General features: G+C 37.5%; 1 protein-coding gene across 7 annotated transcripts in view; it reads left to right on the forward strand.

The window, feature by feature from the left end:
- The window catches only part of LOC127850332 (mutS protein homolog 5-like), a 75,116-nt gene that overhangs the window by 51,962 nt on the left and 8,744 nt on the right, over nucleotides 1-14,410 (forward strand). For all 7 annotated transcript variants that reach the window (XR_008035212.1, XR_008035211.1, XM_052383298.1 and 4 more), the window contains exons 20-24: nucleotides 3,042-3,138; nucleotides 4,721-4,810; nucleotides 10,335-10,461; nucleotides 11,738-11,887; nucleotides 14,034-14,108. Coding sequence is in view for 5 of the 7 variants with exons in the window: in XM_052383298.1 (XP_052239258.1) it covers nucleotides 3,042-3,138; nucleotides 4,721-4,810; nucleotides 10,335-10,461; nucleotides 11,738-11,887; nucleotides 14,034-14,108 (539 nt within the window). In the remaining 2 variants the exon portion in view is untranslated. The remainder of the gene's footprint in view (nucleotides 1-3,041; nucleotides 3,139-4,720; nucleotides 4,811-10,334; nucleotides 10,462-11,737; nucleotides 11,888-14,033; nucleotides 14,109-14,410) is intronic.

Consider the following 14,410-nt stretch of genomic DNA (forward strand, 5'->3'; position numbering starts at 1 on the left):
CATACCAACGAATTTCTATACGTTTACAGTATTTAATATTCCATTAATAAAATAACTTCTTTACGATAAAAACAAAATGGAAAATATTCTTGAAAACAATGATTTAATTTGAAATTGTTAACTTTTACATTAACATTTATTGAATAAAGGTGCAGAATAACATCGTATCCACATCATGTCCACAATTCAGAGAGTGTATTATACGTGTCTAAAAATGGAATTGGATTTTCCCAGTGTTTCTCAGAATGTTACCAATATTTATGGTTCATAACACATAAAAGAAGTCTGCTTTCCCAGTTTTTGAAAATGTAAAAGAGATCTCACACTACATTACTATCCAGGGGCGTCTGAAGCAAATTGACATTGGGGTGGCGGAGGGGGTGGGTACGGGATGGGATCCCGTTGGTGGGGTCTGGCCTCCCCATTAAAAAAAATCAAATTTTAGCATCAATTGGCGCATTCTGGTGCGTTTTTATGCCTGATACCTGTACCTTATACACTGTCTATTGCAGGCATATTATGAATGACAAAATTTTGTAACAGACAGACAGACGACGGAGAAGTGATCCCTATATGTAGCAGTTTGTACTTTGTAGCAGGCGACACAACAATAGGGATCATGCAATGCAATACTGCTTAAACTGCTAAAAGTCACATTAAGATGCTAGTATTAAGTTTTATTTGATGTATTTTTTATACATGTATGTACAGTAACAATATTACCATATCGCATGAAACATACAACTTTAATATCACAGGACAATCAAATGTGAACGCTATCGCAATCAATTTTGGTGATTTGTCTACATGTATATAGTTGTTTTTATGCCCCCCTTCGAAGAAGAAGGGGTATATTGTTTTGCACATGTCGGTCCATCTGTCCACCAAATGGTTTCCGGATGATAACTCAAGAACGCTTAGGCCTAGGATCATGAAACTTCATAGGTACATTGATCATGACTGGCAGATTACCCCTATTGATGTTAAGGTCACTAGGTCAAAGGTTAAGGTCACAGTGACTCGAAATAGTAAAATGGTTTCCAGATGATAACTCAAGAATGCGAGGCCCAGGATCATGAAACTTGATAGGTACATTGATCATGACTGGTAGATGACCTCTATTGATTTTCAGATCACTAGGTCAAAGGTCAAGGTCACAGTGACTCGAAACAGTAAAATGGTTTCCAGAGGATAACTCAAGAATGCTTACGCCTAGGATCATGAAACTTCATAGGAACATTGATCATGACTGGCAGATGACCCCTATTGATTTTCAGGTCACTAGGTCAAAGGTCAAGGTCACAGTGACTTGAAACAGTGAAATGGTTTCCGGATGATAACTCAAGAATGCTTACGCCTAGGATCATGAAACTTCATAGGTAAATTGATCATGACTGGCAGATGACCCCTATTAATTTTCAGGTCACTAGGTCAAAGGTCAAGGTCACAGTGACTCGAAACAGTAAAATGGTTTCCGGAGGATACTCAAGAATTATTAGGCCTATAATCATGAAACTTCATAGGTGCATTGATCATGACTGGCAGATGACCCCTATTGATTTTCAGGTCACTAGGTCAAAGGTCAAGGTCACAGTGACAAAAAACGTATTCATACAAAGGCTGCCACTACAACTGACAGCCCATATGGGGGGCATGCATGTTTTACAAACAGCCCTTGTTTAATTTTCACACTTACCGGCAACCATACAGGTACCACAAGGTCATTTTTACATTGAATACTGAACACAGGCCGGCATACCACAAGATCATCACACTTAAAATTTTCCAAATGTATACATCCGTTTTTCCTTAAACTGGACAAATTCATATGCGACTTGGCGTAAAGGGATTATCGTTATAAAAAAGACCGATTAATTAACAATTGACACGTACACTACTGTGGGCGAGTGATAACAATCAACAATACACGTGTCATAACCGCGAAAGCGTGATAACTTTGCTTCATGGTAAAGATATTTTCAAATATACACAGGTATTGAAATAATACAAAAATGAAAGAAGGTCTTTGCCTAAATATTGGGGCGGTGGCCGCCGTCTCAGCAGCCCCATCTCCGACGCCTCTGCTATCCAGTAGCTTGTATTTTATAGATGAAATACTTGATAACTTCAATAAATAAATATATATATTGAGAGAGAGAGAGATATATATAATTAAAACAAGTTTTAGATAAATACAAGTTATCATGCTTAATGCAAATGAGCGTAGCCTCATCTGTTGTGAAATGTTAAGCGGAGTTGTGGCTTATGGAACGTGTGATACTAATTGTTCTTAGTTTTGCTTGTAACAATACGTCTTACAACCAGGGTTGTCAAATTCTGAAATGTGTATTGCTTGCAATATAACCACAAACAACAACATGTTTAAATTTGTTTTTATGCTCCCCCAAAAAATTTGGGGGGGAGCATATAGTCGCCGCTTCATCTGTCCGTCCGTGTGTCTGGCCGTGCACAATTTTTGTCCAGGCTATTTTTCAGCAACTAATGACCGGAATTCAATGAAACTTTATGGGAAGCTTCACTAACAAGAGGAGATGTGCATATTATCAGCGGGTTCTGGTTGGATGATTTTTCACAGAGTTATGGCCCTTTGAAATTTTCCATTAACTGTACATATAGTGAAATTCTTGTCCGGGCTATTTCTCAGTAACTAATGACTGGAATTCAATGAAACATTATGGGAAGCTTCACTACCAAGAGGAGATGTGCATATTATCAGCGGGTTCTGGTCGGATGATTTTTCACAGAGTTATGGCCCTTTGAAATTTTATATAAAAAATTCTTGTCCCCCCAACTACTGTGCCCTCAAGACGTTTCCTTTTTTCTGAATATATAGTGCAATATTGTGACAAAAAAAACACTTTAGGGAGCATCACCCGTCTCCGACGGTTTCTTGTTCTTGTTTTGCTTGCAATATAACATCACACAACAACATGAATTCCACAAAAATTTCATCTGTTTTCAAGCTAGCATTATTATATCACACAACGCAGTCTGTTACACCCTTGTCCTCTGTGTTTCAGACATGGAGACTGCCATCATGTACCGCCTGCAGGACATTGTGCTGGAACACTCCAGGGTCCTACTGGCCACACTGGACCTGGCAGCGGAACTGGACTGGTAAGGAACGCAGTGCACCAGTAAAGACTGCAGTGCACTGGTAAGGACCGCAGTGCACTGGTAAGGACCGCAGTGGACTGGTTAGGAATGCAGTGAACTGGTAAGGAATGCAGTGGACTGGTAAGGAATGCAGTGAACTGGTAAGGAATGCAGTGAACTGGTAAGGAATGCAGTGGACTGGTAAGGAATGCAGTGAACTGGTAAGGAATGCAGTGAACTGGTAAGGACTGATATGGACTGGTAAGGAATGCAGTGAACTGGTAAGTAATGCAGTGAACTGGTAATGAATGCAGTGGACTTGTAAGGAATGCATTGAACTGGTAATGAACGCAGTGGACTGATAAAGAATGCAGTAAACTGGTAATGAAAGCAGTGGACTGGTAAGGAATGCAGTGAACTTGTAAGGAATGCAGTGAACTGGTAAGGAATGAAGTGAACTGGTAATGAACGCAGTGGACTGATAAAGAATGCAGTAAACTGGTAATGAAGGCAGTGGACTGGTAAGGAATGCAGTGAACTGGTAAGGAATGCAGTGAACTGGTAATGAACGCAGTGGACTGGTAAGGAATGAAGTGAACTGGTAATGAACGCAGTGGACTGGTTAGGAATGCAGTAAACTGGTAATGAAGGCAGAGCACTGGTAAGGAATGCAGTGGACTGGTAAGGAATGCAGTGGACTGGTAAGGAATGCAGTGAACTGGTAATGAACGCAGTGGACTTGTAAGGAATGCAGTGAACTGGTAAGGAATGCAGTGGACTGGTAAGGAATGCAGTGGACTGGTAAGGGACGCAGTTGACTGGTAATGAACACAGTGGACTGGTAAGGAATGTAGTGGACTGGTAATGAATGCAGTGGACTGGTAAAGTATGCAGTGGACTGGTAAGGGACGCAGTTGACTGGTAATGAACGCAGTGGACTGGTAAGGAATGTAGTGGACTGGTAATGAACACAGTGGACTGGTAAGGAATGTAGTGGACTGGTCAGGAACACAGTGGACTGGTAAGGAATGTAGTGGACTGGTAAGGAACACAGTGGACTGGTAAGGGACACAGTATATTGGTTAAGGATGCAGTGACCTGGTTAAGAATGCAGTGGACTGGTAAGGAATGCAGTGCACTAGTAAGGAATGCAGTGCACTAGTAAGGAATGCAGTGGACTAGTAAGGAACGCATTGCACTAGTAAGGAATGTAGTGGATTGGTAAGGGACGCACAAGCTGATCAGGTACAACATTTTTTGATTTGCACAGGCTAATCAGGGAAGACACTTTTCAAACATGCATTAAGCCTGAAACACAGTGAGAAAAACAGGCTTAATACACATACGTAAAGTGGCGTTACAGATTAACATATTTTTCTGCGAAAGCTAATCATGGACAACATTTTCCGCTTTTAAGGGAAGTCTCTTCTAAGCAAAAAACTAGTTCAGGCGAAAAGTTTGTTCCTGATCAAGATGTGTGGACTGTACAGGCTAATCTGAGACCACACTATACGAAGATGCATAAAACCCAGTTTCTGCAGACCTTGGCTTATATTATTGCAGTGGACAGTGTTCATGCTTACTTGTTGGCCTTACATTTCAGCCTGCTTGCCCTGGCAGCCTGTGCCCGTGAGTACAAGTATGTCAGACCAACAATTACCGAGGAAAATGTCATCGAGATTGAGGGAGGCAGGTCAGAAATACACAAAGTTATATTTTTCTTTGAAATATTTACAACTTCTGTTGATAAGCTTTAAATAACTAATAAAAATGTTTGCAGTTCGTTCTCACAAAAATAACACTTTTAATAACAAAAATGTAATTTTTTTATAACATGGAATATATTCAGAGCTCCAGATAACTTTTCTGAGTAATTGGGTAAATACCCACTACTTTTGAGTTCAATTGGGTATTTTCATTTTCAATTGGGTTCAAAAAAAGTCGTTACCCACTACTTTAATTGACAATAGGGTATTTTTGTATTAAAATTGGGTATTTTCATTGTCTTAAATTCTCAAATGCTTACCTGAATGAGCTGGTTGAAGTTCCACTCTTAATTGAATAGTTTCAGAGATCTTTAATTATTTGCTCTACTGGCCGAAGGCCTGGAAGAGCTTATGTCATGGCATGGTTTCTGTCGTCCGTGCATAGACTTTTTCTTGTTTACGCGATAAAGTCCACAGTTTTCATCCGATTCTTTTCAAACTTGTTCAGTGTCTTTATATTAATGAGGACTCGAACCCTATTGAAAATGGGTTACATCAGAGTAAAAAGTCCAGAATGATCTCCCCTTGAATTTGAGAAAATTGTTAAATATGGCTTGTTTACGCAATAAAGTCCACAGTTTTCATCCAATTATTTCCCAACTTGCACAGTGTCTTTATCTGAATGATGAGTCAAACCCTATTGAAAATGAGCAATATCTGAGTTATAAGTCTAGAATTATCTCCCCTTGAATTTGAGAAAAAAAATGAAAATTCAGTTTTTTATGTTATAAAGTCCATAATTTTAATCCAATTCTTGGCAAACTTGCATAGTGTCTTTGTATCAATGAGGACCCAAACCCTTTTTAAAAAGAGCAATATCGAAGCAATAAGTCCAGAATGACTTCCCCTTGAATATGAGAAAATTTTGAAATCCCGCTTGTTTACGCAATTAATTCCACAGTTTTCATCCAATTATTTCCAAATGTGCACAGTATCTTTATATCAATGAGGACTTGAATCCTATTGAATATGAGCAGTATCGGAGAAATAAGTACACAATAATCCCCCCTTGAACTTGAGAAAATTCTCCTTGTTTGCGCGATTAAGTACACAGTTTCCATCTTATTCTTTCCAAATTTGCACAGTGTTTATAGCTGTGGTCGTCATGTGTCCATCCTCGTTTGTTATAATTTTTTGTTTACATATAAAGTTCTATGCTTTTTAAACTTCAATGGATGTTTTATATCATCAAGGGCCAGAACCCCATTGAGAGTGAAGAAAATTTGCCTTTTGAAGTTTAAATTTTACGTTTCTTCTTGATTATGCAATAAATTTCCCATTTTTGGTCTGTTTATTCAAAACTTACTCAGATTGTTCATACTATCAAGGGCTTGAGCCCTATAAATAATGGAGATGAGTTGAAAATTAATAATTAAAAAGGAGTCATTTGCACTTTTACCTCATTTATACAATTAAGCCCATATTTTTGGTCTGATTGATTCCCTGTCACCTTTCAAACGATCAGTGTTTTGTTTTTTACTTCATTACTTTTTAAAAATCGTCTGCTACATGACAAAAAGAGATTATGACATTTTCTTCTGATATTTTTTTCGGCAGCAGATCTGCACATAGATGTGTACGCATAAAGATGTAAGACACAAAGGAATTTCTATTTATATGATAGTCTGCTAATTAAACTTGTCACTGAAATAATCTCGAAAAGAAGAAACAGGAAAGGATGAAATTTCTGTTCTTATTCTGTTTTCTGTTACCACATTCTTTTCTGTCTAAATATAATGCCCCTTCTTTGAAGCGAATATGAATTTGGAACTGTCCATTATAAATTATTTGGGAGATAGGTTTGTTGAATGTGAGTAAATCTATTTATATCCATCGGTCAAGCATGTCACTGATGGGTGGAACTTTACATGCTTTACCCCAGTCGCCTGACCCAGATAAAACTCTTTATGAAATAACAAAGTGTTGCTTATTATACACACATCTACTTGGTCTCTTGAGATATGTGCAGCTGGCCTCAAAGGTTAGTGGATTTAAAAGCCGATCTTTACTTCCTTCAATTGGGGATCTGTTAATTGTTCTTAATTTACGTCTCTGATATTACTTAATTGTTTGTAGTTTATGCTTGTTTGAAAGTGAGTCATTATGCTTCTGTTAGATTCTAATTGTATTGGTCGGAGGCATTTAAGTAGGTTGTTTAATTGGTTGCAATTATTAATTTAAAATAAAATAAAATATTTTAAGCCATCTGATAATTCATTTGGCAAGGATGAAAGGATTTGTGTTTTCAGTATTCCCTTGCATGTTGAATGCAATCCAAGTCAATTAACCAGCCATTCAATCACTCATAAAAGTATTCCCTTCTAATGAACAATTATTAATGAAGGCCTCGATAACAAAGTCCTCATAAATACAAGTAGTTACAAAATTTTGAATTGATGAAAATGACATTAACAATAATTGTTAAAACTGTTTCCCAATGTTGTTAAACATTCCAGCCAGTAGAGCGATTCAGGCCCTCATGGGCCTCTTTTGTAGATGTATCCATAATATACAGTCTTGATATAAAAAAAAATCGACGATTTTTTCCACCAGTTTTCTTACAATGTAAGCACTGTCAGCCCTTGCCTCACTCACAGCTTCCTCAATAATTAGGTTCACTATATTTTCCGCTTCTGATTTTGTGTAGCTCGCTGTTTTTTTGTGCCTGGGATAAGATGTTTCCCTTTTTACGGCCTCGCGGTTTCGACATTTTCTCAACAATAACACGTAGTTATATAGACACTTTCTTCTGTACATATTATTGTGCTGAAGGTTATACTGAAAGCGCTTGGATGAAGCGGAAAGAATCCGGGTATTTTGGACCCGGGTATTTCCGAGACAGATTTACTCGTTACGCAGAGGAAAAATACAATACGTGTAATCGGCAATTTCAATTGGGTTTCGGTACGCATGGTTTTATTTTTCTATGCCTAAGCGGCTATTTTACATTGGGTATTTACGCAAATACGCACCTTATCTGTAGCTCTGTAGATTTTGTGAATTTGTTAATAATATTTATATACCCGCCAATGAGAAGGTCAATAGAATTAATCGTATGTCATGCACTTAGTTTTGCAAACAAGTCTCTTATAGTTTATAAAAATTAAACTTTATAGATATGTTGTTTAAACAAAATAGAACTGTGAAACATGATTTTCATGTATGGCGGTATATTCTTTGCAGAGTTGTATACCCTTGAACTTAGGAAAATGTCTGATGCTTACATAATTGTACATTTGTTCTTTGTGTTGCCAAGTGTTTTATGTCTATCAAAACGTAACTTTTTAAGATATTGTTCTTACTATGCAGAAGTGCAAGACATTATTTTTGTGTATGGTTTGGAATAAAAATCTATCACGCATTTTAGGATTTCAATTATGAGGTGCACATGGTCATTTTTTAAATGGATGTAAATTTGAGTGGAAATTCTATAGTTGGTGGTAAGTCACTCTTTACTGAAGTTCTGCATGGCAGGCTTCACAATTTCTAGATCAAATTTTACACTTAAAAACAGGTGCCAAGTTTTACACAAAATCAAGCTTCTGCTGTCATTAATTAGCATTAGTGTAAAATATTGGTTAAGATTAATCATATTTAGTCTGCAATCAGGTGCACAGATGTATCATAGTAAACAAAAGATAAATTGCCCATAAACAAGTTATCAAATTTGAATGGTTCATCAAAAGCATATGATATGATTGTTATTATCTGAAGGAAAATGAATCTGTTAAAAGTAACAGGGATGAAGTTTGAATTGTAAGTTGGAATCGTCTTATTCCTTATTTTATAGACATGTCCTGATGGAACTCTGTTGTAGCACTTGTATGTCTTTTGCAGACACCCCATACAGGAACTGTATTATAGGACTTGTGTGTCTCAATCATCATTTTTTTTCAGATACTTAATACAGGAACTTTGTTGTAGCACTTAAGCGTCTCAATAATATTGTGCAGACATCCCATACAGGAACTGTGCTGTAGCACATGTGTGTGTCTCAATCATATTTTTCAGACACCTCATACAGGAACTGTGTTGTAGCACATGTGTGTGTCTCAATCATATTTAACAGACACCCCATACAGGAACTGTGTTGTAGCACATGTGTGTGTCTCAATCATATTTAACAGACACCCCATACAGGAACTGTGTTGTAACACTTAAGTGTTTCAATAATATTTTGCAGACACCCCAAACAGGAACTGTGTTGTAGCACATGTGTGCCTCAATCATATTTTGCAGACACCCCATACAGGAACTATTTTGTAGCACACTTGTGTCTCAATCATATTTTGCAGACACCCCATACAGGAACTATTTTGTAGCACACTTGTGTCTCAATCATATTTTGCAGACACCCCATACATGAACTGTGTTGTACCACATTTGTGTCTCAATCATAGTTGCAGACATCCCATACGGGAACTGTGTTGTAGAACTTGTGTCTCTCAATCATATTTTGCAGACACCCCAAACAGGAACTGTGTTGTAGCACATTTGTGTCTCAATCATATTTTGCAGACACCCCATACAGGAACTGTGTTGTAGCACATTTGTGTCTCAATCATATTTTGCAGAAAACCCATACAGGGAACTGTGTTGTAGCATATGGAGACACCCCATACAGGAACTGTGTTGTAGCACATGTGTGTCTCAATCATATTTTGGAGACACCCCATACAGGAACTGTATTATAAGACTGTGTGTCTCAATCATTTTTTGGAGACACCCCATACAGGAACTGTGTTGTAGCACAATTGTGTCACAATCATATTTTGGAGACACCCCATACAGGAACTGTGTTGTAGCACATGTGTGTCTCAATCATATTTTGCAGACATCCCATACAGGAACTGCATTGTAGAACTTGTGTGTCTCAATCCTATTTTGCAGACACTCCATAAATGAACTATGTTATAGCACTTGTGTGTCTCAATCATATTTTGCAGACATCCCATAAAGGAACTGTGTTGAAGCACATTTGTGTGTCTCAATCATATTTTGGAGACACCCCATACAGGAACTGTGTTGTAGCACAATTGTGTCGCAATCATATTTTGCAGACACCCCATACAGGAACTGCGTTGTAGCACTTGTTTGTCTCAATCATATTTTGCAGACACTCCATAAATGAACTGTGTTGTAGCACTTGTATGTCTCAATCATATTTTGCAGACACTCAATACAGGAACTGTGTTGTAGCACTTGTGTGTCTTAATCATATTTTGCAGACACCTTATGCAGGAACTGTGTTGTAGCACTTGTGTGTCTCAATCATATTTTGCAGACACCCCATGCAGGAACTGTGTTGTAGGACATTTGTGTGTCAATCATATTTTGCAGACATCCCATACAGGAACTGTGTTGTAGCACTTGTGTGTCTTAATCATATTTTGCAGACACCTATACATGAACTGTGTTATAGTAAATTTGTGTCTCAATCATTTTTTGCAGACACCCAATACAGGAACTGTGTTGCAGCACATTTGTGCCCAATGACGTCCAGAGTAACTCTGAGTATGGCAGGATTAAGGTGCTCACTGGGCCCAATGCGTGTGGCAAGTCTATCTACTTGAAACAGGTTGGTAAAAGATAAACACCCAACCTCTGTGTTAAGATCAACTTAATTCTATGACCAGCCCTTTAAACGGACACTTGAAAAGACCTGATGGTGGTTCACATCAAGTGCTTTGGCATCTCTTACTCTTTATTACTCTGCAAGTTAATCATAATGGTCATTTTTAGAGAAAAACGCAAACTTGTGTGCATTCAAATCTAAACCTATGTAGACAAAAGTCATAAGGTCGCCGTGGTGTAATGGATATGGTGTCCGCCTTGCGACCGGGAGGTCACGGGTTCGATCACCACTGTGGGAGCGTTCTTTAGATCTCCCCCAAAGACACCAAGTACTGGTTCTAGGCCCAGGAAACGGACTCTAGAGCGTTTATATAAGCCTAAGGCTTTCGACGCAATCGAGCTAAAATAAATAGGTTTAAACTAAAAGTCATTTTGTTGCAATGGCAGGTTTTGATCACAGTATAATATTGTATTTATGCTTGCAACTTATCCTTTAGCATGAAAAAGTAAAACTGCAATAGTAAGATAAATAGTAAAATATTTCTTTGATATGTTATGTACCTTAATTTTTACTGTTTTCAGTATTAAATGTTATTTATCAATTTGTCTTTGATCAATGTTTTTACATGAGTACGATTTCAGATCATCTATAATGATTTTAACAATTCACCTGTCAACACTGTATTATGTGAATTGGGAATAAGACATCAAACTGGGAATGGACATCATTTTGGTGATTTTCTCAAACAAAACTATTCATTTCATGATCTACATATATTTTTGTAATATATAATCTATAATTTAAGCTAAATATGAAATTTTCCATGACTTTTTCATTAACAGTGATTGAATTTTTATCATTTAAAGTGTATTTTTAAGCCGTGTCCATGCGCGGCATGGACACAGTTTCATTTCATGAGGATTTTCTTTTTTAATTAATAAAAAATCCAGTTTTGAAGTAAAATAAATTTAAATGATGCTATTATATATGCAAGTATATGTTTTAATTATAATTTGTAAAACTAGATAAATACAACAGTTAAAACTGCATATTATGCACTTTTGATAAAACACAATTTATTCCCAAATTGATGTCTTATTCCCAATTCACATAATACAGTGTTTGTCTTACTATTGTTGCGGCATTAATCGTTTTAATTTCCTAGAATAGCTGTTGTTTGACTATTGGATGTGGAGTTAATAGAATTCATATTCCATTATCAGTAAGAAATTGATATTAATCATTGTCTAGAACTATAACTGCTATTTGATTACTGCAGGTGGCATTGATTGTGTTCATGGCCCAGATTGGCAGCTTTGTCCCTGCAGAGGAGGCCCATATTGGCCTGGTGGACCGGATCTACACGCGCGTACGCTCGCTGGAGAGTGTCTCAGTTGGACTGTCCACCTTCATGATTGACATCAACCAGGTATCTTATGTAACATCATGTAATTGGGTAGTGCGTTTCTATTGTAAACATGCTTCTGTCGTATCTAATAAAGTGCAGACAAATGTTGGCAACAGGAAGGTGAGCTTATTGTTACAATTCTGCAGCATACAAGTTGAATATTTATTCTGCATTTAATATTGAATAGATATAAGCATTTCTGGGATAATAAGACTAAATGCATGTGCTTAAAGTTTCATCCCAGATTAGCCTGTGCAATCTGCACAGGCTATTCAGGGAAGTAACTTTCCGCTTTTTAGCTCACCTGATTGCTCAGGTGAGCTTTTAGGATCGGTCTTTGTCTGTCGTCCGTCTGTCCACATTTGGTTAATGTAAACACTCTTTCACATATAGTGAAAACATGTGAACACTCTAGAAGTCTCATTTTTGGTCCAATCTTCATGAAATTTGGTCAGAACATTTTTTTCCTAGATACGTGAGTTTAGTTCGAAAATGGTTCCGGTCCATTGAAAAACATGGCTGCCAGGGGGACAAGGCAGTATTCCTTATATTTATAAAGTAGAAAACACTTTTGGACAGTCAAGAAGTCACATTTTTTGCCCAATCATTATGAAATTTTGTCAAAACATTGTTTTATTGATATCTTGGATGAGTTAAAAAATGGTCCAGATTGGTGAAAAAACATGGCCGCCAGTGGGCGGGGCAGTTTTCTCTATATGTATATAGTGAAAACATGTGAACACTCTAGAAGTCACATGTTTGGTGCAATTTTCATGAAATTTAGTCAGAACATTTGTTTTCCAGATAAGAGAGTTGAGTTTGAAAATGGTTCTGGTCCGTTGAAAAACTTGGCTGCTAGGGGGGGGGGGACACATTTTTATATTGTAAATAAAGCTTGTGAACACTCTAGAAGTCACATTTTTTGCCCAATCATCATGAAACTTGGTGAAATCATTGGTTTTATTTATCTCATATGTGTTTGAAAATGGTCCCGATTTTTTGGTAAAAAAACATGGCCCCCAGGTTGGATGGGGCAGTTTTCCTTATTTGACTATATAGAGAAACCTTGTGAACACTCTTTTGCCTAATCATCATGCAACTTAGTCAAGACATTGGTTTTATTGATATCTTGGACAAGTTGGACAATGGCTCAGATCGGTGAAAAAAGCACACTTTATAGCTCACCTGATTGCTCGGGTGAGGTTTTAGGACCGACTCCTCTCAGGTGAGCGAACAAGGGCCATCTTGGCCCTCTTGAATACATTTCTTATTAGAAGTCTCTTCTAAAAGAAAGTCTAGTTAAGTTGGAAAGTGTAGTCCCTGATTAGCCTGTGCACACTGCACAGGCTAATCTAGGATGACACTTAACATGTATGTATTAAGCCTAGTTTTCCTAGAATGCATTGCTTCTGTAGTAACTCATAGTTTGCAAATAACTGTTGGCTACAGAAATGTGAGCTCATAGTAACATGAAAGTAACAATACTCAAGCAAACATGCTTCATAAGTACTTCAAGAAGCATGCTGCATTAAATATTGAATAAATATGAGCCCTGCCCTTTGAAAACTGGTCTTAATGTACATGTTTTAAGTATTGCCATAGATAAGCCTGTGCAGTCTGCACAGGCTAATCAGAGACAACCTTTTCCACTTAAATGGTATTTTATGTTTAACTCTTTCAGTGCTGGAACCGAATTTTGAAGGCCTTTGCAAACAGTTTGGATCCAGATGAGACGCCACAGAACGTGGTGTCTCATCAGGATCCAAACTGTTTGCTATTCTTATAGTATTCTTTGAAACAAATGGAAGAAAATGCTAATTTTAGAAATAAAGCAGACAACATTTAAGCAGACAACAAATTTCCCAGCATGCAAAGGGTTAAAGGAATACTCTTCTTAGCAAAAATCCAGTCTAGGCAAACAGTTTTGTCCCTCAGATTAGCAGGATAATCTGGAACCAAACTTTATGTACATGCATGAAGCCCTGTTTTCTTAGAGCATGGCTTACACAGTAGACCTAGTAGAGCATAACTTAATTGTATCTGATGTACAATTAGCCTGTGACTTTGCCACTGAATGTGTCTTCTGTATGACCAGATTCCTATAGAATGTATGTTATATGATAGATCTTTGCCCAGTACAATGTATATTGAAATCTTGGTTTTACAGATGTCAGAAGCATTGCGCAATGCTGGAGAAAACTCCCTGTGTATTGTGGACGAATTCGGAAAGGGAACTGACATGGTATGCTTTCTTAATTAAAAAATGAATGGTTCAATATGGGAAAGACATTTGTATTTCAATCGTTTGAAGGATTGAACATTTTTCTTAGGAACATGTATTATTTTATTATTATTATGCCCCCCTTCGAAGAAGAGGGGATATATTGTTTTGCACATGTCGATCGGTCAGTTGGTCGGTCGGTCCGTCGGTCCGTCCACCAGATGGTTTCCAGATGATAACTCAAGAACGCTTAGGCCTAGGATCATGAACTTCATAGGTACATTGATCATGACTGGCAGATGACTAGGTCAAAGGTCAAGGTC

This window comes from Dreissena polymorpha, chromosome 11 (assembly GCF_020536995.1).
Source record: "Dreissena polymorpha isolate Duluth1 chromosome 11, UMN_Dpol_1.0, whole genome shotgun sequence".
Taxonomy (NCBI): Eukaryota; Metazoa; Mollusca; class Bivalvia; order Myida; family Dreissenidae; genus Dreissena; species Dreissena polymorpha.